Source organism: Oreochromis niloticus, linkage group LG17 (genome assembly GCF_001858045.2).
Source record: "Oreochromis niloticus isolate F11D_XX linkage group LG17, O_niloticus_UMD_NMBU, whole genome shotgun sequence".
Taxonomy (NCBI): Eukaryota; Metazoa; Chordata; class Actinopteri; order Cichliformes; family Cichlidae; genus Oreochromis; species Oreochromis niloticus.
The window spans coordinates 1,473,031-1,499,570 of record NC_031981.2 but is presented as its reverse complement, the minus strand read 5'-3'; the positions used below and the strand labels follow the sequence as shown (position 1 = coordinate 1,499,570).

The 26,540-nt window shown below is 43.7% G+C and overlaps 1 protein-coding gene across 3 annotated transcripts in view; it reads right to left on the bottom strand.

The window, feature by feature from the left end:
* nek7 (NIMA-related kinase 7) overlaps window positions 1–26,540 on the bottom strand; it is a 60,939-nt gene that overhangs the window by 5,712 nt on the left and 28,687 nt on the right. For all 3 annotated transcript variants that reach the window (XM_025899329.1, XM_019346798.2, XM_003455641.5), the window contains 6 exons: window positions 22,033–22,173; window positions 21,259–21,321; window positions 17,478–17,588; window positions 11,946–12,054; window positions 10,765–10,872; window positions 4,992–5,086 (listed from right to left, as the gene is read on the bottom strand). In XM_025899329.1, the coding sequence (XP_025755114.1) occupies window positions 4,992–5,086; window positions 10,765–10,872; window positions 11,946–12,054; window positions 17,478–17,588; window positions 21,259–21,321; window positions 22,033–22,173 (627 nt within the window). The remainder of the gene's footprint in view (window positions 1–4,991; window positions 5,087–10,764; window positions 10,873–11,945; window positions 12,055–17,477; window positions 17,589–21,258; window positions 21,322–22,032; window positions 22,174–26,540) is intronic.

Sequence of the window (26,540 nt, the reverse complement as noted above, 5' to 3'; positions counted from 1 at the left end):
ACTGGTGTTTCTAATGCACCAGTAAGAAGTAGCTGGTTTAATCATGGCTGCCTTCAATGAAAGACAAAAGACGTCGTTTCCCATCAGCCAGATCTCGGCTGTCCGAGCCCGCGGAGGGAAATCAAGACGACAGCAGCAGAGTTTACAATCGTGTTAATTATTACATGAATACTGTTCATGCTCACAAAACACATCCAGTGAAAGAGAATCTCCCTCTGTTGTCTCTGAGCACCTCTCTGCCTCGACTGCAAGACCAGCAGCTGACAGTGCTGAATATTCATGCACGTCATCAATGATGCACTTCTGTTATTAACAAAGTCACAATTTAAAACCTGATCCTGTCGTTACCAAGGCGAGGAGAAGCAGCCGTGTGCACACACAGGACGACTGAAGGATGCTGAATGTTACACAGCTGGAGTCAACAAAAACAGTAATATTGGTGGACGTTTGCACAAAAGCACCTTCCCACATAGATGGTGCTCCACATTTAACACACACACACACACACACACACACACACACACACACACACACACACACACACACACACACACACACACATCGTACTTCATTTAAAAAGCCATTAACACAGGTGGCATCAAGTTAAGGTATTATTACTCCAACATGTTAATTACTCAGTGTGCTATAGCCATTGATGGACCCTTATTTAATATGCATTTCCATAGACAACAGCTCACTACCTGCAATTAAATGACCGTCTAATTAGTCATTCATTGCTGCTTGTAAATAAATCATCTGCCCAACAAGGCTGCTGAACCTATGAGTCATTTGCCACCAAGGTCAGTGGACATCTTGCCCTTTCATTTCAGAATCCAATCACTTTTGAATAACCACAGTCGATACTTGAAAATGCCAAAGCGCGCAGTGTTAGGCGCAGTCTGGCTCTGCTCATTCCCATGTTAAAAAAACAACAACAAGACAAAAACAGAAAAGAAAATACAAAAAAAAAAAAAGAGACTTTGTTGACAAAGATCATCATAATTTCTCGACTCATTTCTACATGTAAAAATACACATTTCTGTCCATGTTCAGTTTTCATATTTTGAGGTATCCATGTAAGAATTAACGGTTTCCAAAAATCCAGATTCCCCAATTAGCGAGTGAGACTGAGGGAGAGAAAGGGAGAAAAAAGAAAAGCTCCACTCCACACAGCAGCATGCAAAGGGTTAAACAAGACCCCGTCGTATTTTCATGCATCTTCTGCTTTTGACAGATGAAAAATGTCAACTGTCCTGTTTGTATTTGGGAGTTTTTGCACTATTCATCTGCTTCATTAGTGCCTGCTGCTCCTAGCCCCTGACAGCTGCCGGCCCCCTGCTCTCACACACACACACACACACCATAAAGATGCATACCCACACACACACACAAACACACACTCGCTCCTTTTTTCAGACTGTGTCGTCGCAACGGTTTAGATGATTGACTCACTCTCTGACCCCTGAGCCCCCGGTGTGTGTGCGCGATTGTGTGTGCATGTGTGTATGCTTCATTGATATTCGAGAGACATACAATGCACACGCATGCCTGCTGTCTGTCTGAGGGGTGTGAGCTGCTGGTGGCAGAACACACGCACATCCCCTCAAACACACACACACACGTAGGTTTGTGCTTCTATATTTGTGAGGACCATCGCTGACACGATACACTTCCCAGCCCCTCGTCCTGAAATGTAACATCACGGCTACACAGGGAAACCCCAACACAAACCACGACCTTAACTGATTTATATCTTAGCTCTAAGTCGTAAGCCTCAAGCAGCTGTTTGAAAGTCTATCATAAAGTAGTGACTAACAGAAGAGCCTCACGTCAAACGTTCCCACTTTGTTCTCTGCTCTGCATTTGGCCAGGTCATGTATAGGTAGCATCTCTCCCTAAAAGGTCTGCATAGGGCCTTCCAGTTTAATTAACATTGATCTCACACGCTCGCTCTCCAGCTCCTCTCCCTGTACGCCAATTAAAGGAGCTGCGTGAGGCTCCCGTCTCCCCCCTCCCAACCACCTTCATCCCTCGAGCCTTTACGGCCTGGGACTAAAGAGCTTCTCACAAATCCTCAGTTATAAATAAAAATACACATAGAACCATAAATCGCATCAAAATAAAAACCTATATTTGTGTTTTCATCCTCTCTCTTTCTCACATATGCACCTACACGCCTGCAGCACTAGTTTGGTTTCACATCACAATGTCAGGCCTGCCTTTAGACACAAGTATATGTGTGTGTGTGTGTGTGTGTGTGTGTGTGTGTGTGTGTGTGTGTGTGTGTGTGTGTGTGTGTGTGTATGTGTGTGTGTGTAATCGACTGCCTAATTAAAATCTACAAATAATATTTTGTTAATAAAGTTTGACAGATAAGCAGGTAGAACCACTTTTACTCAGGCTTCAGTCGTAGCCTGAGAGCAAACGAGGAGATTCAGCAACACACAGAAAAAAGCCTTTAAAAAACAAAAATCTCTGTTACTGCCATACCGAGGGTTAGCCACCGCTCATCACACGCAAACGCCAGCTGCTGAGAGGACCCGGCGTTTTTGGGCCTCGTAAAAGCTCCAGCAAAACAAGAGGGGAGGGGGCGTGAGGCGTGGGGCACAGTCAGAGGTACGGATGGTTACGCTCCATACAGGAAGGAGACGCATTCCAGTAAAACTTCTCAACATATTCTCCTCTAACTTTAAGACCAAAACAGAAACCGCAAGAGATCTATGCGAGCAGGCGACCCACAGTGAGCGCGCGTGTGTGTGTGTGTGTGTGTGTGCGCGTGTGACTTACTGATTCAAGTATGAGGTGGTTTCGACTGTAACGAGCGCTAGCAGACAGCAGTCTCATTGACTGCCCTGCAACCATGTGACCATGTCACCGTGGGAGACAACCCAGCTGAGCGTCCCCGTTTACGGCGGTGTCGACAGTTTGGGTGGAGGGCGTGGGGCGGGGCCAGATGATGTAATGAAGTTGGACACAACAAGAAGGGGATCAAACAGAATGGGAGATGAAGACGGACGCAGATACAATGACCAGGTATTGACGTGCAGCCCCCTGGACCCTAACTTGACCCCCAGGCACAAGGATGAAAAACGCAGGCTCTCTCAAACTCCCTGGGTTACAAACGCACGCTCGCGGACGCACGCGCTCAGAAACCAGCGCGATCCTCGACTCCTATTGTACTGAAATCAATGAGCACCGAAGGGATCAGGCGTGGATTTCTGTGTGAATTCCTTATGCCTGAAGGTTAAGTGAGGAAAAGGAAGGCATACGGAGAAAGCAGAAGATGTGAGCGAAGAGGAATGGAGAAGAGAGTTTTGGAGAGAGGCAAGTTTCCTGACAACGAATGCACCGTGGAGCCCTCTCAGTAAGACAAGTGGAAGGCGAGAGACTGCTCTTCAAAGAGAATATGCATGGCGTGGTGAGCGCTGCTCTGGTAACAATAAGCTTGTAAAATCTTTATCTCCACAGGCACCTTGCATGGCTCACCTTGACCTGATGGCTGGAGTTCTGTCTTTGCTCTTGTACCTGCAGTACTTTCTCTCTGAATGAGCTCCCCCATCTTTCTCCTCGCTCCAGCAATCTATAACCCCGCTCTCCTCTTTCACTTCTTCCCCTCTGCTCCCAAACCTTCCATCTCCTCTCTTTTCATTCACTCTTATGACTCCTTCTGCCTATTCCCTCACCTTCTCCAGCTTCCTATATTGTTCATATATAGATTCCTAAACTTTTTCACCCTCCATCTTTCTTCCTTGCCTTCTGGCTTACTCAAAGCGAAACAGTCTCATCCATTTTTCACTTTTGCTCTCGAGCTCACTCCCAGATTCTCCTCATCTCTGGTCTCCATCTTACGTTCTCTGTATTTAGTCTAGACTGTGACGCCAGTGAAATGCATGAAAGATCAAAGTGCTGTGTGCCGAATAAAACTGGAAAACAATCGATGCCTGGGATGCAGCACATGATGAAAGTGTTAAAAAATGGACAGACAGCGGCCAGTAGGAAAACGTAACACCAGAGTCTGACATATATAAAGAGTAAAGGCTGGGACTGTTGTAGGCGTGCCACAACCTATGCAGCCCAGCTGTTTTCTTAACAGTAACAGGAGCGGCTTCCATGCAAGCGCTCACACACACACAGAAACACTGAATGTGACCTACAGCATCCACATCCTTCAACCAACCACAGACGTGGACTGCCGCAGTGCATTGTGGGGAGCTAATTAGCATGAAGGACTGTGGTCTCTGAGCAACCATGACCTGCAAGCTGAGCTCAAACTTCTTCCTTACGCGTTCTCCACCTCTGTGCCTGAGGCGCTTTAGAGAAGGTGTAGTCACTGGTGCGTTGAAATGCAGCCCAAATGATCAGCAGCTCAGGGGAGTTGGGAGAGACGAGGGGAGGAAAATGTGGGCATTTCCTCAGCCCGCAGTGTGTTTCTGACTTTGTGCCCGGCCGTGTGTGTCTGCGTGCGCGCGCTGCACGGGAACGCCGGCGAGCTGCAATGTCAGATTGACTGCTATCATCCGTGTCTATCATCGTTCTGCTCCTCACTCCTTTCCCTTTGTTCCCTCTGTGTGTGCTCCTCCTGGGCTTGTCTCCACTCAGTGTGGTCTACAGCAGCGCCCTGTGGTGGTTTGCTCCCGACTAATCAAACTAGTCAGTGTCACCGGAAAGCTTCATCTAAAACACATGGCCATGTCAGTTCCCTTCACTCAGCAGACTCTCAATGTTTAGCAGGTTCCCAGACTGCGAGGCCTGAGACGAGCCGCGATCAGAGGAGAGGAAAACAACAGTGACAGAACATCTAGAAGATAATATTACTAACAAAGTGTGGATGTTTGTATTTTTCCCATTACTACTTGTGGAAAAATGTGTAGATATCTTTATGCACGACGATGGATGAGAACGGGTTGTTTACACGTGTCAGCTGATGTGTTCTCGTGTCACTCCTACCGTGGAGTGCGAGGTGACAGTGTGTGCACACGTTCCCAGCTTACCTCATAGAGCAGGCATCCTAGCGACCAGATGTCAGATTTGAAGTTGTAGCCGTTTTCATGTATCCTCTCCGGTGACATGTAGTAAGGAGTACCCACTGGAACAGGGTGGGAAGGAGGGAGGGGGAAGAGAAATGCACGAAACAGGAAACAGGACAAAAACAAAATGAGCGTTAACATTTTGCAAACCTGTTTTTCCTCCACGTCAACAACAACACGGCTCGTACAGGGTTGGAGGTTCGACATGTTTTTGTACCAAAGTGTGTCGTCTGTGTCATTTTTAGATAAGCTTAGAAGGTCAGATATCAGCACACATACCACGACCATGCATGCAAGTTCAAGACAACACCAAGCTGTGTACACACACACACACACACACACACACCCACACACACACCCACACACACACACACCCACACACACACCCACCCACACACACACACACACACACACCAATCACTTTTGATTACTGGGGCTCCGTAATGATCTGAAACAGTAGTCAGAGGATACGGGGAGCGGTGGGCCCGTTTCTGGTTCTGGTTTTGAAACTCAAGAATCCCAAACTGCCACAGCGAATGGCAGCACTCCAGAAAATCAGACCGTCACCCAACTGGACGCAACGAGGAGCCGCAGCTCGGCATACAGCCGTCACTCTGCAGGATGCTTCCCTGGATGAGTTTGATGGCGAGCTTTTTTTTTTTTCCATCTGCTTTCTGTTTATTGTGATGTAAAAGTCGACCAATCACACCAGCAGAGGCTTTTTATTAGTCACAAATGCTTAAAAGATGGAAATTTCACCAGCACCATAACCTGTGCTGAACGCACCTCAGATCATGTGACTACAGCTAAATATAAACATAACAGCTAAATATGCTCAATAATAATCAACGTTAGCTTGAATGCTTTTTAGGCTCCATGCTGATTATTAACCTGACACTAAGGGGTTATTTTTATCATACTCTTATTATTTCAATGGTCAGTTTTGACTTTATCTATTTAAAAGTTGCACTGTAAGCGATGTTCCCTCTAAGCCCAGATTTTGGCAGACCTCTAATGCAAAGCAGGATTTTAGCTTTAGTTTTGTAACTAATGTGACAGTTACAGTTAAACTACAGTTAAACAAAAACGCTGCCTGCTGAGTCATGAATCCTCTTAGAAGATACTGTCATCACTCAGAAAATCCACTGAGATCAGAAGATTGTTGGAGATCTGAACCCTTTGATTTTTGTTAAAGAGCATCAATGAGATAAGGAACATTTATTTATTACTGTAAGGCTGCTCTGACAAAACCCTGAAACACGGCAGCAGAAGCACCTTTTTGTTATCCTGCTCTCTAACTAGAATTGCTTTATTGAAGCCCCTCAAAAACCAAAAACATATACCCCGGTTCAGTATGTTAACTTTCCTCACAGTCCAAGCCCCGGCTCATTTAACTTTCTTATTCTAAGGTGTAACCAACAGAATGAAATCTTAAACATTACTTGACGTTACAGACTGACTGAAATCATTACAGGAGTGTTTTTATGGCTCCGAAACACAAAAAAAGTATTAATTTAATGTTGTGGTGTTTCTTCTTTGTTTGTTTGATCCAAACCTGATCAGTCTTGCCCCAAGCACATAAACAAAACGTGACACGGGAAACGTGCAGAGCCAGGAGGAAGAGTTTTTATGGACTTGTTGAGTTTAAAATACACACAAACAGCTGAGGGAAGCTGGGAGGGTGGGAACAGCTCTCGAGTGGGACGAGCTCGGGAGAAACGTCAGCCTGCGCGAAAACGTAACTGTCGTAACTGCACGCGCTTAGCGTTCTCATACGCCGGCGTGCGGGGCTGTTCTGCACATTAACAGGTCTGAGGAAGCTTGAATCGTGTAATTGCATTTAATAAAACTATTACAGAGGGCGCATTAGATTTGAAGTCTGTGGGAACTGAAATGAAAGCGAGCGGCTTTAATTTTGGTGCAGATCTAATTGGGTCGAGAAAACATGCTTTTCTGTTAAATGTGTGATTGTGAATAATGAAGTGTTACCTGTCAGTCCAAAAATAATCAGCATCTGCACGGCAGAGAAGAAGCTAGAGAGCCAGTGGAAGAATACATGATACTGGGAATTGCTGTTTTAATTGGTCATCAGGTTGATGGTGTGTGTGTGTGTGTGTGTGTGTGTGTGTGTGTGTGTGTGTGCTGTGAGGTCTCATGGTGCGGTCTGAACAGGCTCCCTTAACATTCATTATTAGTTGATTAAAAAGAATGAGCTTCTCTTATGCTAATAGTGGCATAAAAAAGGCAGCAGCGCCGGCTCGGCTCCTTCAGCAAGCTGAATTAAGGCCACATTACTTATTCATGCAAATAAATTGAAAGTCATGTTGGGATTGATTTCCATTATTGTGAATAGCAATGACAACACTGTATTCTCTGCCTAACAGGATAAGTGTTGTATAGGAGGTGAGAAGCCATCACAATAAAGCTGTGCACTCGTGAATCTGCTGCAGATGTAACCAAAGCTCGTCCCGTTTTAGATACAACTATTGATTAGACTGCACCCATTGTAGCTTATTAACACTGTCATATTAATGCTAAGTAAAGCATTTACATTACCAGGATAACCCTCCTCCACTCTGTGTGCCACTCCAAAGCTATCGCTGCATTTCTCATTAGCAGCCGTTCTGAACCAGCCCCACACCAATGAAACCTTTATGGTTTTCTTTACATTTATATTATGCCTCTGTGTCTATGCCTGCTTCTATAACGTAACCAAGGCTTTATATGAATGCGTAAAATCCCAAAATCATTTCCAACATCGACCTGTGATCCTCCCCTTCTGTTTTTTTCTTTTCCTCGTTCACCCCCAGAACTCATCGTTAACACCTTTCTCATTACAGGTGTTAATTACAGGTATATTATATTACTGCCAATTGGCAGTAATAAGTATTTATTCACTTCCTCTTCCTGGTCCTACTCTTGCTTTCAATCGTTTTCTCTTCAATAGAGCTTAAATGCAAGTATCCACCTTAAATCTAAGTAACCTCAGCAGCTCTGTGTCTTTAATATTGATTCGATTTTTGTGGTTGGTATTATATCTGGAAGTTTGGGTGCTGCGTACGCTAATGTGCACGTATACTGCAAATTTCTGCATGATTATCTACCTCTGCATGAGTGTGTGCATAAATTCAGACTGTATGAATGTGCATCTGTGTGCACAGACACATCCATACATGAGACAAAAAGACTGTCTCTCTCAGCGTGGGCAAGAGTGTAAAGAGAAAATGTCTGTCTGTGTGTGTTTGTGTGTGTGTGTGTGTGTGTGTGTGTGTGTGTGTGTGTGTGTGTGTAGGGGGTCTGCAGCTGAGTTGAAAGCCTAGGAGCTGACAGGCTGTATGCCTGGACCTCCATCTCAGCTCCACCGCCCTGCTCTACTGTTCAGCTGTGTGGCTGGGCTCATTACATACCCACGCGATTGCACGCACACACACAGACACACACACCTCTCCCTCACAGTTTTTCTTTCCATCCTCCTTTCTCGCTCTCGCGTTCCTTCTTCTCCTCCATTTTTCCTGTCACTTTTGTCATATTCTCTGCTCTTACTCTGCTCCTACTAACTTTTCTTTCTTTTTTCTCCTCTTCTTCTGTCACTCTGTCACACTCTTCTCTAACACCTGGGACATTGTACACTTCTTTTTCTGTTTCTTTGTCACCCTTTCTTCATTTCTTATGCTTCTTTCCTTTTGTGACATTTTGCTTTCTCTCTTTCTCACTTCACTCTCTCAGTATTGGTTCCCTTCTACTCTCAGATTCTAGTATCCTTGCACCTTCTCCATCTCTCTCCTTCACCTACACCTTTATCCTTATCTGACTAAAGTCAAAGCACCAGAGGGAGGGATGGAGAAAAGCTATAGACAGAGCAGTGGGAGAGAGGTGGCAAAGAAAGAGGCGATCCGCAGGGATTCGGAAGTGTCAAAGGGAAAGAGGGCGAAAGCACAACACGCTCCTAGTCCCTAACGTGGACAGGTCTCGCTAACCTATAGACGCTACACGTCTCTATAGAACGAGATCATACATAAATATCTGCATGTGTGCAATTAATGTTTCAAACATCTCACATGCATCCTTCACAAGCTTATTCAAATTCATGGAAGACCATGAGACAGCCCTGGAGAGATGGAACTAAATATATTTATGCCAAGGTTTGATTTAATTTAGCTTTGTTGTTTACTGCACTTTGTATGAACTTTAATTAATAATATTACTGAATTAACAAAAAAAATTGTAAAAATATTATTTGCGTATTTAATCTAAAGAAATATGTTGATAGCATCAGATTAATGACGGGGGTATTCAAGTTGACCCCTCTGCTTGTCCTCTGTCAGCCTAAAGAGGGCGCTGTGGACTCAGCGTTTAATGAGCAATCACAGGCGCTTTCACCCCGCTCTGCAGGCACTGCAGGATGCTTAGCTGATAGGGCTTCTGTTGACTTGATCATGTGATTCACACTTTCTCAAAGGCTGAGCCGCTGCTGTACGAGGCTGAGAATAGCACGCTGTTTGTGGTAATAACAGTCTGACATAGGGAAGTGAGACGGTGTGAACGGCAGTACTTATATTTGTCCAAGGAATTCTTTTTTTCCTACTTTTTCCAATCTATGAAGTATCTGAAATTGCCCAGGGGATACTGGATAGCACCTTCACGTACCGCAGAAAGGCCAAGTTATAAGCAGTGTTACCGAGTCCCATCAATGATCTGTAACACATTTTATTATATTTTTCTGGGCGTTCGACTATTTTAATAAAGCAGTGCAACACATCACTTGACCATTTTAATACAGAACATGCAGAAAAAGGACAGACAAGCACAACAAAGGTATGCACACGTGCAGTTTCTGGGCTGTATTTCTCAAACACCCAATAAAATATCAAAAATAATTTGCATGAAATAAGTAGCCGTCGCTTATTTGTGCTGTTGCTAAGATGCATTTAAACACAACAAAAAAATGGGAATTTTGTTAAATAAGAGAAAGTATGAATTTAACCAATAATTATTCTAAAAAAGAGAATACCACAACTCCATTTTTTTCTTACTTGGGGAAGATTGCCAGCATGCCTCTGTGTCTATACTAAAATATATTTACTTTTATTAAACACAATCTGCACAAAGCTCTGTCCTCACTCCTGCTGACATGTTCAAGATTTAAAATAGTGACACATCTGTTCATGAAGTCCAGACGGACTAAAAACACCAAACAGTGCAGAAAACTAATAACTGTGAATGCAAAGCACTTTTTTTGTGCTAATACGAAACGACTTGGCCGTCAGGTCATCCTAACACCACGCTGTTCCTTAACAATAAAAACTATTGCACTGACTGCAAGAGGCAGACATGTGGGTATATGAAATGTCACGTTTTAAAATTAACCAAATGGACAAAGACTTAATTACTGCAGCAGCTTCATTGACAGTTCTCACTTCCTTAAACAAAAATAACCTCCGTGACAAACACACCCATCAACTCTACAATAACCGTGATTGTAAAGCGGCGCAGTCTCAATCGGACCTCTGTGTCGCCAGCCTCAGTTTTCATCTGTGTCAGGGTTAAAGGTCAAGGTAACAGGAAGCAGCTAAGTGGCCAGCGGAGGTGCCGGGCACAGAACGGCGCAGGCAGAATGACTACATGACACATGGCTCTGCGCTGCCCCTGCCTAATGAAACACATCCAACACTGGGAGATTACTGAGCAGTGGGGGGTGGTTGGTGTATCCACATATGTACAGAGTGCTATAACTTACCTAACGAGTGAGCAGCAGTTGTTTTAGAGCTGAAGAATCGCCCCAGTCCCAAGTCTCCTAGCTTAACTACTCCAGTAGCTGTGATGAATACGTTGGCTGGCTTGATATCTGAAAGTGAAGGAAAAGTGACAGCTTGCAAACGATAATTTCTTCATATTAATTCAGGAAAGTTTTACTTTTAGTCTCTACTAAATAAACATGACTGAACTGGAAGCATAAAGTCCATTATTGAAAATATCACTTTAGTTAACGTGGACATTAACATAGCTTCAAACACCTTGGTAATGTGACCCACGTCGGGCTTTGAAATTTACTACTCCCGTATAACTGTAAGCGGCTTTGGAATAGGCCGTCTCTGCTAAGTGGTCATTAAAGCTCAGAGCTCAGGGTTCATTAGTGTCCCTGAGCCCTAATCAAAGTCAGTCCAAACGGAAGTACATCACCTGTAGCTGTGCGTGTGCGTGTGTGTGTGTGTGTGTGTGTGTGTGTGTGTGGACTTGACTGGGCCCTATTGAAAGCACGTGGGCCCATAAACACTGTGTTCTCTGGTCTATGTATTGTTTAGCACCTACACTTAAGCCCCCGTCTTATGAAACACGGTCATTCACACTAAAGTAAATTCACTTTAAGCACATTGACTTTGAACTAAAAAGCACCTTCATAGAAAAGCACCGAACATTTTCCAACATTTTTCAGCATTTTCACTTCAATTTAGTGAGCTACTAAAAATACTTGAACAGCTCACGTTGCCAGACGTGGATCCAACTTACTAACAGTTATAGACCATAAACTGTTTTTAAGTGGACGTCTTCACTGAATGTTTCTTTTAGTCTTGGACTAGGCTTAGTCCACGTCTGGGAAACTTACTGACAGCCAGTGCCACAAACTACTCATAAGTTCTTTTTCCTTATATTATGTTGTGTAATAATACACTCAGGATTACATCAGATTTTATATGAGCTCTACTGGGTCTCATAGTTAAATCCAGTCCATTTCTTGTCACTCCCGTGCTGAGAGCAGATCCGTGCACACAGATTTGTAAGTAACCTTAAATATTCGAGGTCGCACAGAATCCCAAAAAATAAAATAAAAGACAAATTTAAGGGATTTTCCGAGACTTCTAATGAATGAAAAAGTCCTCTAATTGTTTGCGTTAATAAGAGCGTGGGTTGTGTGGATACCTCTGTGCATGACTCTCCGAGAGTGCATATGTTCAAGCGCACTGCAGAGCTGAACAAAGTACTTCCACACTGTTCTCTCTGGGATAAGCCTTCTCTGCTTCTTAAAGTGCTGTAAAGTAAATACACACACACACACACACACACACACACACACACACACACACACACACACACACACACACACACACACACACACACACACACACACACACACACACACACACACACACACACACACACACACAATCAGGACTTCAAAGTAAAAATGACATACAAGTGAAAGAAGGAACAAACAAAACATTTTTATTATAAATGGAAAAGGTCCCGTGTGGCACAGAATACAATTTCAAGTGTGTGTCTTTGTACAGTATCGCTCGGGTTCTCTGCGACTCCGCTCCTAATGCGACCCAGACTCTCCTCTAGGTCTGTCCCTTTGCTTAACCGAGCTCCGTCTCATTTTCTCTATGGTCTAGAATAGAAAGCACATGCATCCTCAGAGACAGGCAGAAGAAATTTGTGGTACCATCTAAAACTCTCCCATCTGGCACGCAGCGCTTTTGTTAGGTGCAGCTTTCTGTGCACGGTGGCTCCAGTAGTTTAAAAAGTTTATTTATTTATTTCTGGAGAGCAGAGTGTTCTCATTCATCAAACTGGTCCCTGTCAAGAAAAGGCCTCGTGATGACAGAGCTTATTGATCTACGATGGCTAAAACTAAGAACTGATGATAGGAGCTCCTCCTCAAACAGCAGTGCAGACTAACCAAATGCATAAAGTATGGCTGACATCAGAGTTTTATGGGGTGGCGCCATTTGCAGGGTGGAAAAAAAAAAAAAAAAGAAGCCTGGCTTGTATGCATGCCTGAGAGGCGTGCACACGAGAATTACGTATTTAGAACAAATTATTTAGAAAAATTCAAAGTGTAACACTCCAGTAAGTTACCTGCCTGAAACACTGATGCACTGCTCACAAACCACCAAAGGTTAATAACATTTTATGTAATTGAAACAGGAATGGTGCATGTATGATGTATATGATGATTAAGTAATACTAGTAGAAATTGACTGTATCGGCCCGTGGCACTGCCTGTCGCTGCCCTGGCTACTTTTAAAGTTGTTACTATAAACAATGTTACTACAACCAATTCTAAACTTCAGGGCCAAAAGCAACAGCAATGCTTAAAATGATCATCAATAAAGATATTTTTGTTTCCTTATTTTGTGTTTGTAAACATTTACTAAATATTTTCTGTTTACACAGTTAGACCTAGCTTTAGGCTGGGCTCTTTATTTAGTAACAAGCTACAGTTTTCAGGTCGTTTCAGTCTTCATCACATTTAATCTGAAGCATTTAGCAAACACAAAGTGGAACTGACGCTACAACTAAAAATATGCCCCCAACATTGTGACAATAATCTTGTCTGTCAATATGTTAAAATCAGTCAACATGAACAATTTCAGCCGAGCCAAACGTCTGATGTTTGATATCGGTGCATTATGCAATCTGTGCATCCCGACCGTTTCTGTGTTTTTGCAACACAGAAGAATGTAATCATCAGTGAAGAAGAAGCAAGTCACAGGATAGGACAGATAATTATTGCAGAATACAAAAAGAGATGTGAGAGTGTAAACAGTCTAACGATGGGAGCCAGTAAAGGAAACGATGCAGGTGAGGGTGAGAGACGCAGAAAATTAAGGTGTGGAAGAAAGGGAAGGATGGAGATGGATGGAAGGAGAGAGGGAGGGATAGACCTTGGCCTACATCCAAACAAAGCCTCAGTGAGGAGCCATTCTTCCTTTGCCCTCCCATTTCCATATCAGAGGACCGTTTGATGTCAATGGGGGAGCACATAGACGCCCACCGACACCACCACCGCGCTCTTCTCCACGCCTTTAACAGCAAACACTGCACATGCAATATTCTGTAAGTGCATGCAAATCAAGGACCATTTGATTTCATTTGAATTCTGAGATGGTCAGAAAGAGAGAGAGTAATAGAGAAGCGAGGGAGAGAGAGAGAATATGTTAGAGCCGCGTGGAGGACGAGAAATCAAACAGAATAAAAAATGTTAAACTCATGCATGGGGGGTGCGTCTGTTTTACATATGGCACACTGTACGTATGTGTTTACTTCACATTATGGCCACGGAGGGGGGGCGACTGAGCCTTGGCACGCACCTCTGGACTGCCACTGTTACACTGCAAAAACATATCATTTAGAGCGGTGCAGAAGACAAATGGTGCAGAGAAGAGGCGTGTATACGTGAGCGTGTGTTGTCAGCAGCCATAAGGATGTGACACAGCTCCCAGCGTCCTCGGCAGCTTAGCTAAGATAGAGGTGACGCGCCGCGGTTTGTTGTCTCACCTCTGCAGACTGCCGTGTTACGTCTCTGTAAAGTGCATCTCTGAACATTTGGTGGCATGCTCGTATATTGTTTGCTTACACAGTGCACCATATGTATCGAGTGTATGTGTACCGGATATATATCTGTGTGTGTGTGCTGCTGAGCCTGCCATGTTCACTCTCTTGTACCACTAATCCTCGCCTCTCCTAATTTGCTGTGTTGAACTATGCGGATGTGGAGCTGCTGAGTATGACTGCAAACAGCTTGTCGAGCTGTGCTGATACAACGCTGCAGCATCATTTATGCATGGGAGAAGACCAGGCTTTTTACATGCACACCACTAATTTGCTATACTGGCAGGTTTTTATAATAACGGGAGGTTTGGTCGAGCTCAAAGACGAGGGTGAGCCTGGGATATAATCACTGCTACTTCTGAACAATCCTGTTCAGTTCCTGCACGGAGAAAGCTAACAGGCTGAGGCTTAATGCACGGTCGTGTGGATCAAAGCAACACATTATGTGCTTTATGCTATTACACATTTGATCTGAATTTCACTCTGCATTTAGCTTATTGGTCAGCGCTTGTGAAGGGTACAGTCGTTCAGGTACTGATGCAAAAACACATAAAGCCTCAAATAAACTGAACTGAATTGAACTGCAAATGAAAAATAAATCAGACATTTGTTCTCAGATGTGTAAACGCTTAAGAAAGTGAGTGTTTCCATAGTGTAGTGGTTTGTACAACAAGCACCAAAACCCTGGTTTGATCCTGGATGGAGACAAATCAGTTGGGAGCTGTGACAGGAAGGCTCACATGGCATAAAAGATTTTAATGTTAATGACATTAAAACTCATTAAAACGTAACTTCTCCTAAATGTCTGATGCAGTATCCTGTTACAAACCGCACACAGTTGGCCTTTATGACCAACAATCATTGCTTGTCTTTTTAACCATGTCTATTTCACAGCTGTGGCAAACACCAACATGTGGTGCTGGGATAAAAGGAGGCTGTGGGAGGCCCGGTGCTAGCTAGTGTTTAGTTTCAGTAAGGAATGGATGATTCACATTGACTCAACGTCCAGCAAGTTGAAATCCTGCAACGACAACTAACCACAGACTTCCTGGCTTCATTCCTTCAGTCAAATAAAACGTTTGCTAATCTTGTAATTATAACGCATAGTCAGCACTTATTTGCTTCTTTGCCGGTAATTCCCTCTGACACCAAACGATGCCGTGTTTGACCGGCTGTTATTGTGACCAGGTATTATTCATCGTGACCATAATTCATACTGTGCAATCAGTTGTGTATCTCTAAAGCCATTCTCATTCTCTGCACTGTAGCCTAATCCAGAGTACGAACACAACACTGAGAACATGTCTGCAGTGGATCTGCTCCTGCTGTGTGCATCTGTCGTCCACTTCAACACATCTACAGAAGGAGGCTGTAAAACTCTGAAAATGCTCTCTTTCATTATGAAAGACATAATGAAATAAATACCTGCACAACTGTTAAATGGTCACATATAGTTTGAACAGCTATTTATGATCTTTAAATTAAAACGCACCGATGTCCATCTCAGCCACTGTATTTAAGATGACAGGACAACAATCAGTGCCACTCATGTGTACCGTATTCTCCGCACTATAAGGTGCACTTAAAATCCTTTAATTTTCTCAAAAATCAACAGTGCGCCTTATGTATGAATTCTGGTTGTGCTTACTGACCTCGAACCCATGTTATGTGGTACACGCCCTCAAACATCTGTCTTAATGTTTTAGTCCGACTTTGGTAAGCTACGGAGCCGCGCCGCTTAATGGATTGTCGGAGCATTACAACTTCCGTAGTCAGGAGCCTCGCGGAGTAATCTGGGTCCTAAACTCCGTCAGCTTCAGGTCCCAAAGTCAAATGAACACTGCGGCATCACTGAGAGTTACAAACTGTCTAAATTCTTTCATCTTTAACAAAATGATCAGCGTTGCTGCTTTAACAGGTGTAGCAATTGATGTGCTACATGATCGCTAGCTACACAGCTACGTTAGCATAGCATAAACAGTGAAGCTGGAGGATGAACGCTAATGCTTGTTTCGCTTAATGTGCCTTATAATCTGGTGCGCCTAATGGGCCGAAAAATATGGTATTTTTAAGTTTATAAGAACACAAATATTCATTGGAAGATATAACTACACACTAATCAGTGTATATTTAAAAGTACAATATCCTATTACTGTACCTTTAAGATGAAAGTGCTCCTAATTAGGGCTGTTCGATATAACGATATATATCGGATGACGATATAAAAACGTCTATCGTTTCATTTTACGCTATCGTTTGTTTCGTGGTGTCGCAAAATAAACTGTTTACGGCAATATTTTTTCATTATTTTGATGGTCACTGTAGTGGCTATATTAATTTCTTAAAGTTCTCTCTTTCTCTTATATTTAATATAGCCACACTACAGACGGACAAGCGACTGTTTTTATGCGTTGTCTTTAGCAACAACTTCAGTAACAGCATCGCGTGTCTGCTTGTTTATTTTCCACATAAACCTTTCACAATAAAGCTCAAGACCCTGTTGAGACTTTTCAAAATAAACTGAATCACGTGAAAGATGCAGAGTATTTATGGATGAGAAGCAAAAAAGAGCCGTCAGGTGCTAAAAAATAAACCTCAGACTCAAACGTTAGAACAGGCTTTTCCCCGCAGCACGCTGTGTAATAAATACTCACAAAGAAAACGGCGGCCGTTACAACTTATGTCTAAAAATGTATCGTTTCATGCATCAGTTAAAACACTCGACTCCAGGTACGTGACGCGCAGCTGGAAACACTTCACGCAAGTCGAGCTGCCCGAGATTCACAGAATTTACAGAAAATGTTACATTTTTGTGATTTATATCGTTATCGGACGATAGATGTCTTAATATCGGGATATGAGATTTTGGTCATATCGCACAGCCCTAATCCTAATTATAAAAACCACTGTGAAGAGTCGATGCAACTATAAACAATCAGCGCTGGCACCATCACTCCCTCGTGAGAAAATAAAACTACAGGATTTTTGCTGCATCTGAAGAACCACACTGCCTGTGTCCTTAACAGCTCCTGGGCTGAATGTTCAAAATATTTCGCAAATCAGCTGTTCTTCCTGCTGTCTTTGATAGACGTGCAGCTGCTGTAAAGACTTTCTTACCTTGATCATACGAGAGAGGTCTCCAGCATCTGCTAGCTCCAGTACTATGTTCAGCTCATTGTCCTCAATAAAAGACGCGTGGTATTTTATCACATTGGGATGGTTCAATTGCTGACAGGGGGAAAAGAAAAAGACAGACGTGTCATTCGGGAAGCATAAAAAGCAAAAATAAGACTTGCTGGTGACACTTGTCACATTAAGAACCGACATGGTCACATTCCTCAGGCGTCTTGCAAACTTATTGCACCATTTATATAAAATGAACCTGACTGTAACAAACTCAGGTTTGTGTCATGAACTTTGACCACCAATTAAAACAAGACTGTTTAAACCGTACATGGGATTCATACATGTGGACCTAATGAGAAGGTTTAGTCCCCAAGTGTGACAAAGCTGGCTGACATGTCACAACAGCCCCCTGTCTCTGATGACAGCAACTCATGTGTGAGACACACACACACACACACACACACACACACACACACACACACACACACACACACACGCCTGACAGGCTGACACGGCTGGCAGTCAGAAAAACAAGCATCCCAGCCTCTGCTGCAGCTGAGATTCCTTCCTGTTGGTTGGTCAATAAGGCGGGAACAGCATTCCTTGTAGTAAACAAAAAGTTTCAATCCATCCAGAGCAAGAAGAGGGAAAAGGGGGGGAGGGGGGAGGAGCAGTGAAGAGGAACAAGCAAATGACACAGTGACACAGACAAGCAAGGCGGATGATGGAGACAGGGCAAGGTGAAGAGCTAGGGAACGAGAACAAAGGTGAGGAAGGAAGAAAGAACGGGAGAGCGGTACGGTGAGCCGAGTTGGAGCAGAGGGGGAGGGAAAGGGGAGCGGCGGCGCTGTGCGAAGAGTCGCGGCGGTGATGTGAGCAGACGGAGTGGTGTGACACGCGTCCTCCGCTCTGCTTTCTGTGCTGTGATTAAAGAAATGTTCATGCTCTGGATGATGCTGAGAGGAGCACAGTACAGTACAGTACGCTATACTCTCCACTCCATCTCTGCATCCTTCCACATTCCCCTCTCTCATTTGTTCTCCCGTTCCCTTCCTCATGTCTCCATCTTTCCTTCTCCCTCCCTTGTCCTCTCTCGCCAGATGTATTTTTGGCTCGGAGTGGCAGTTCTGCACGGCTCCACGCTGTAGCACAGCCGAGGAGCGATGACAACTTCTCCCTCCCCTCCTCGCCCCGCTCCTCTCCCACAACTTCAACCCCAGGCGAAGGATACAGATATGTTCGCATGCAGATGTTTATGTAAATGATGGATGGGACCTTACTGCAATACAACAGCCATTCGTTGGGAAATATCGCATAGAGTCTCGCATGATTATGTAATTACACATGCTGGCTGAGACCCACCGGTGTGTGTAATTACTTAATCATGCACGACTCGATGTGAGATATTTGTTGAGCTGGTGATGTGCTCCAAAGAAGAACGAGACACTGACTAATGTAACGTGATGGCACAAAATTAAGCATGCTAGCAAATTAAGTAACAGCGTAATTATAAATGAAATTAGATGCCAACAGGAAAGCAGCTGGTAGGAATGACAACGGTTCGTATAGATGTGAATCGGCGTTTACTCGGCCTCTCCGGCAGAAAGGAATAGTTTGCGTGAAAATAATCGACTTTAGCTTGTTAGAAGAAGGATGGATTAAATGCACATAATGAAACACATTTAAAGTACATATTAATATTTAAAGAACATATTGCTCGTACAGAGAATGAGATAAAACTGAATTTAAAGCTGTAGCTCGTTTTATTAACAAAACATAACATATGCAACACATGTGGACCCGGGGCATATTGTTCTCATATGGAAGAGTGCAGCACAAGAGCTTCAGCTGCCTTTGCCTTATTGGATCACAACATGTTAGAGAACTTAAACGTGAGGTTTGATAACATGTTCCTCCACTGAACTGTCCACCAACAGTATAATCTGATAGATATCAAACAAACACAGGGAGAAACCTGACATCATAACAGCCTTTTACTGCTAATAAGGGAAGACAATTAATCCAAGTATGACAACAGTAACTGTAAGTATGAGGAATACGCCGTTCTTAGATTTCAAGAATGGTGAAATCATCAGAGCGGCAGAGCGCTGGCTCTTCCTACAACCAACATTCCCATCAGGAAAAATTTAGACAAAAGGACAGAAGGAGAAGTGAGATTCTCGAGTTGAAGTCATCATGCCACAGCAAGAAATAACAGATGAATGAGCAGACACAAACACAGACAGACAAACAAACAAATAGGCATACTGTTGAAAGGTCTCAACAGAGAGTGTGTGTGTGTGTGTGTGTGTGTGTGTGTGTGCGTGTGTGCGTGTGTGCGTGTGTGCGTGTGTGCGTGCGTGTGTGCGTGTGAGTGATCATGGGCGGCTGTGCGTCACTCCAGTCGAACCATGCCAGTGTGCCTCTCATTATTCTGATTTGGCTCTGTCTCCTGTTGGCCTGTCTAGTGGAGGATAAGGGAGAAGGACTCTCTCTCTCTCTCACTCAGTCCTTTATTATCAGGCTGGCTGGGCAGCCGGGGCCAGGCACAGCTCCATGTTTACCAAGAATCAGCTCGTAGGATGAAAAGAAGGAAAGAAAATGGATGAAGGAAACAAGGCAGTGAAGGAGAACATGGAAAATCAAAAAAAGCAAAAGCAGCTGAGACGGAAAAATAGATTCTATAGATTCAGAGACGATTAAAGGGAAGAAATGCAGAAATAAGGGAAATGTAGGCGCTGCGTACAGGAAATGAGAGTCACTGAGGTCACTGTAACGTTTAACTCCATCCTGACCCCTCTTAGGAGGTCAGAACTACAAACAGGAAAACCCTGCTGTCTTCTGCCATCGACTCAACAGTCTGCTACTCAGATTACAGTTGGGTCTCGTCTCCATCAGAGTATCGTTGTCTTTGATTGGCCCAAAAAGCCCCGGGAGCGCCAATGAAGTCTGAGTGGCACAAACTAATTGGTTGTGTTTTGTGTTTCTGTCTAATGTGTACGTCTGAGCGTAGATATGAGCCCAAACTGCCTGCAGTGCACACGCGTCCGTGAAGGAAAGCTACATATAGGGCTGCCAGAACTGTACACACACACACACACACACACACACACACACACACACACGCACACACACACACAGTCAGATAACAGAGGCAGGATTCTGACACACATCTAGGATCTCTCAGACAGGCAAAGACATCAGAGCTGTCGTTAGTTTGTTCATTAGTGCTTAAGAGCAGCCTGGCTGACACATGTTAAAGGTGGTTTAATAAGCACAAAAACTTCATTGCACAAAGAAAAAACAGTAAAGCTAAATTAAGCAAAGGGAGGAGACACATGAGAGACGCTGCTACATCTCCATGCTGATGCACTGTTGGCTGGTTTTAAACATTACAAAAAGATTGTTAAAAAAACAACAACACAAAAAAACACAATAGTTTTGGCATTAAAAAGGAGCCGATGTGTGCCTGGGGGGATTTAACACTGCTGTACCTCTGCACACACACACACACACACACACACACACACAGATGCTCAAGGAGAAAGCAATACACACACACACTTATTCACATTCTCACTTGTGTGCACAAATGCTCCAACACCCCTCTGCATTTGTAACAATCCGAGGAAACACACGCACACACAGCACACAGATCCACGCCGTCTGGTGCAGATCAATTGTTTTCATGTGGTAGAAGGTCTCAGCTGAGGCACCTTAAGAGAACAGAGCGCAGCGCATGGCGCCGTCTCCCTCTTCTCTGGTTCTTTACCTTAAGGAGATCTATCTCTTTGATGCAATCTTGCCGAGCTTTGGCATCCATCAAGTCGAATATCTATCAAGAGATCAAAAGGGGAGAGAGAGAGAGGGTGAGAGAGGACAGAGAGGAGGTGTTATGACATATTCAAAAAATGTAAGATGGAGAGATGTAGAAAACTAAGGGTGGAAAAAAACACTAAACAGAGAACATGGTTACTGTTATCTAGAGGGTGGCGCTGGAGTGTCTACAGGTGTTTCATATCTGAGTAACAAGCCCGTATATCTGAGGTGTGTGTGTGTGTGTGTGTGTGTGTGTGTGTGTGTGTGTGTGTGTGTGTGTGTGTGTGTGTGTGTGTGTGTGTGCACAACGTGTCCTCTTATCAATGTGTGCGAGTGTAGAAGGCAGTGAATACCACAGATACTGCCAGTGCAGATACACACAAGTGCAGACTCACACTGTGAGTCAAATTGCACTTCACAGGAAAATAACTCACAAATGTGACTTTGTTGAATATGCTGACCGCTCTGGCGGCACTAACACATTCACAATTACATTCTCTTTAATTTCTCTACATAGTGACAAGTCGAACTCACCGAGTGTGACCAAGCTGTGTTTGTCCAAAAACAGCAGCAGTATTTATATGTGAACTTCTACTACTGTAGATGCTCTGTGTTTGGCTGAGGTGAATTTTAAGGACCGAAACACCCGCTGGTATGAATATATTAGCATTGGCCTGGTGACAGATTTAACTTGGGCTAAATATGTCGCTGCTTTTACGCTCCTCACCTGAATTTTCTTCAGGGCCACGGACGTGTTGTCCAGCAGATACCTCGCTCGGTACACCTCGCTGAACTGGCCGCGTCCAATCTTCTTCTCAATCTGGAAGTTAGCCAATGAATTATGGCCCATATCTGGCTGCAATGGTTTCTGAAAGAAACAGGAAAAATACAACTAGTAACTATTCACGCATGCATATATCAGTCCATGAACACGTGCACGCTCTCTCTTTCTCTGTATAAGAGAGAAACAAATAAAAAGTATCTGCAGGGTTTTTGCTGTTGCCACTGAAGTGAAACCATCTCTGCAGTAGTGAAAGATAAAAAAAGATGAGGGCTGGAGGATGTGGGTTAGAGGCTGGTATGGACCAAAGACGCTCATAAAGGTCTTTAAGGACGATCATTCACAGAGTCACACTGAAGAGGAGAATCTTTACTTCCTGTTATTTACACGCGTACGCACAAATCCCCTGGAGATCTGCCACATTAAATGCTTCATTTAATCAATTCAACTTTTTGCAGGTAGCAAAACGGTATCATGTAGTGTATGCCAAACGTAACGCTTTATTACTACAGTTCTATGGTATTTTATTAGACCGTGCACTTACAGCTTGCAACATCTAAGGGGGCTAACACAGAGCAAAGGTGAGTTAATGATTTTCCAATGAGGACGGGTTAAATAGCCACGTAAATAAATATAGGCTTCATTTTATTTAATCCAAGTGTGTGTTTGATCTCAGAGGCACCCAGGAAATCCTCTTCCTTCATCTGTCGAGTCCCATCACTGATAATCTGGCACTGGGCCACAGAACAAAGTACTCCACACCTCTCCTCACTGCGTGAGTGATTGTACCTACTGAGTCACTCACCTCCGCAATTAAAAACACTCAAAAATAAACCAGAATGAGCCCCTTGGATATAATGTGTGAATAATACACATAGCATGCTGTGTGACCTTTCCAGCCTTTTGGTAAACTTGTAAAAGGCGTCAGCAGGAGCAAACACAAGGTGACAGATATCAGAATGCTGCATGTCACCAGTGCTGCTGCCAGCACTGCTGTGGGAGCCGCTCAGGGGGCGAGTGACCTAGGATCGAGGGGAGGAAGATAAAAAGGTGGAGAGGGTCAAAAATGAATCTGCTGGGCGCTAAAACACACAGGAAGAGTGTGTGGTTACAGCTGTTTGCTCTCCACAAAGTTACAGTGGGCACCCACTGAAAAACATACACGACACAGCTGACTCACCTCAGAGAAAGGCACGAGGTATCGTTAAAATAAAAAACACTTAAAGCCGACGAAAATATCAGAAAGAAATGACCTGAAATCATTTATTCAAAGGCCAAAAATCATAACATTTCTGCACAAAAACAAGTAAAATAAGAATAAAAAGGCATAAAATTCAGACAATGATGAGAAGCACAATATCAAACAGGATTGTTAACACTAGAATGGAACATTTATTTTTTTTGGGGGGGGGGGGGGGGGGGGCACTGATTCATGCGTCTCATTGTTTTTCCGGAGCTGACAGCCAAAGGAAGAGGCGTGAGCCAATCAAATGCCCTGCCCAATTAACACCGCTGAGGTGTGTGCATTTTTCAGCATGACACCGCCGTCATCCTGAGCTGTCAGGAGTCACAGATGATGCACTCTTACACAATCCACAACAAACCCTTCAACACAAGGAGGGACTACGAGGATTCACTACGACAAAACAGAAAACACGGACATCTGAAGACTGAAAGATCTATATCCACACATTTTATTGAGAGTTAGCTAAATTAAGCCTATACCTAATTGTTGTACTCTCCAAGGTGTGTTGCACTGAAAATGCAACCGCACTGAGGGATGATTTTGCATAATGTGACAGAAGCACTGATGCAAAGTTGCAGTGGGATGGACAGAGAGAGAGAGAGAGCAATAAGGGGAGAGAGAGGGAGCAAAAGATGGAGCTGGGAGGACAAGAGGGCATTGCTTTCATTCGCTGCGTGGTAGCTTGACAAATGTTAGCATGAGCCTCTAAAGCGCTGTGACAACCGCCTGCTGAGAGCACAGTCTTGCTAATGTGTCCTGGCATGCCAGCCTCGTAATCACACATTTACATATGCAATGACCTACATTTGCATGTCAGATCGCACACTGTCCAGCGTGATTAACAGTGGGCACCTCCCCGTGTGGAGTCGCCCTGGGTGGCAGCAGAGGCCATGCGAGGGCGGAAGAGAGGGCTGGAGGGAGGGCGGCTTTTCTGGCAGCCAAGGGGCCGGGCTGCCAGGCAGGATTATGTCAGCCAGTGGCCCCGACATTAGACACTTCATTAGAGCTAATCTGTTTAGCAGTGGGCAGTGTATGTAAACTTCACAGGCCATTTGCGGCACCTCTTCGCCCCCTGGCCTGGCCTTCAAAGGGCAGCCAGGCCACAGCTGACTGACAGGCCGTCTCATCTGCCGCACATGGGTGTCACACAATCAGGAGCTCCCAGCTGAAAGACAAGGCCACACACACACACACACACACACACACACACACACACACACACACACACACGCGCACACACGTATCTATAAAGGAAGTCCTGAGTGACACAGAGGTCACGGTCTGGCCAAAAACAGGAGAGGAGGATTTTGGAAGGATCTAAATCTGACTGTTCATGTGACGGACAAATATCATGACCTCAAACAAACGTGGTTGTTAAGATCAGGGCTTGCATTTATATTTACGTGTTTGTGTGCAAATTCTGCCAGAGAATTCCAAGACCGGTCGACTAAACCGAGCCCCGACCGCGCCCAAGCTTTGTCGATTTTTGTTTTTTTAAATGTAAATGGTGCAACTGTTAAGTTAATACAAGTACCACATTAAAAAACTGTCCCCATTATTCTTTTTACACTTATTAATTCATGTAAAAAAATAAATCATTTTAAAAAGCAATAACAATCAGAGTAAATGTGTGAAATTTTACTCGTTTAGCTGAAACGTCGGTGCAGGTTTATACTGGAACTGGGAAATGAATTTATCTCCATCCCTCTCTTACTGTTAACGCAAAACTATAAAACTGACCAATATTATGTCAATGAAACATTTGTATGTGACTAGAGCTGCAATAATACTGGATGTAACATGTTACATATAAAAACCTCACTACACAAGCTCACATTTGCATTGCGCCACGACTCAGGCCCAGGCATGTCGGAGAGCAAAAGCCTCCAGTGACAATTTAGTGCTTAAAAAGGAAGGTTCTTCAACTGCCTCCTGAAAAGCAGAGCACTTTGCAAAATATGCAAGAAAATTGTTCTTGCTCAACATGGAAACAACAAACTTGTTTAGCCGCTTTAGGCTAACACACCATCAAGTATAAAAATGAGCTGCTAGCAGCCGGAGATCTGTGAGCCTAAAGAAATGATAAAGTAGAGCTGGGCGATATATCGAGATTTTTAAAAATATCGATATATTTTTATACGAGATATAAGATGTGACAATATCCTTTATATCGATATAGTCTGTTACATTATAATTATAGTTGCGGAGCCGCAAGTTTGCCTCTCTTTCGATCACTTTTGTCTTTACGCAACGTTACTCGACCTCACCTCCGTTAATGAGTTACTGCGCATCGCCCCGTGCGTGGGGCTGGACGGTGTCAACGTGTTAACGAGCTAGCCACGCTAACGAGCTAGCCACGCTAACGCCATGCACGGCCTGAAATCCTTTCATCTTCTCAAAAGTTGACTGCGCGCCTTTTGTATGAATTCTGGTTGTGCTTGATGACCGCGAACCGATTTTATGTGATACACAGCGCTCAGCAATCTGTCAAAAAATGTTTTAGTTCGACTTTGCTAAGCTACGGAGCTGCACTGCTTGATGGATTGTCGGAGCATTACAGCTACCGAGGAGCCTCGCGGAGTGATACGTACTGTGCTTCAACGTAATATTACCGTATTGTGTGTGTATAAGGACCATAAATGGCTCCTGTTCAGAGACATGGTTACGAAGCGGATTTCAAACTCCAGGCTGTCAGTCACGCAGTAGAAGTTGGGAACAGAGCAGCTGTGAAATCTGTCTTTGTTATTATGCTCAGCGTCTGTTAGTTTACATTTTGACTGCACAATTTGCTCTTTGTTATGCACAAAACAACATAGTTTTCTTTTATTTATAGAGCATCATTATTTAATAAATGCTCATAATTCATGTACATCTATGCTGTATGTTAATAAAAGTGCCTGTGTGACATCTGGGACACAGCTTTGACTAAGAACTCTCTTTTTGTTCTTACTTTATGGCTTTAAAAAAATATCGAGATATATATCTTATATCGCCATCCAGCTAAAAAATATCGAGATATGAATTTTGGGTCATATCGCCCAGCTCTATGATAAAGTGTTGAAAAGTTACAATTCTATGTCAAATTTCCAGGTAAAACTACTTTTCAGTTTACACTTGACTTATTGTGTGCCATAATATTACTGTACTATAACGCTGCTGCTGGCACCTTGTTTCCATTCAGGCACACTATGAGTTAGGAAGTGTGTCA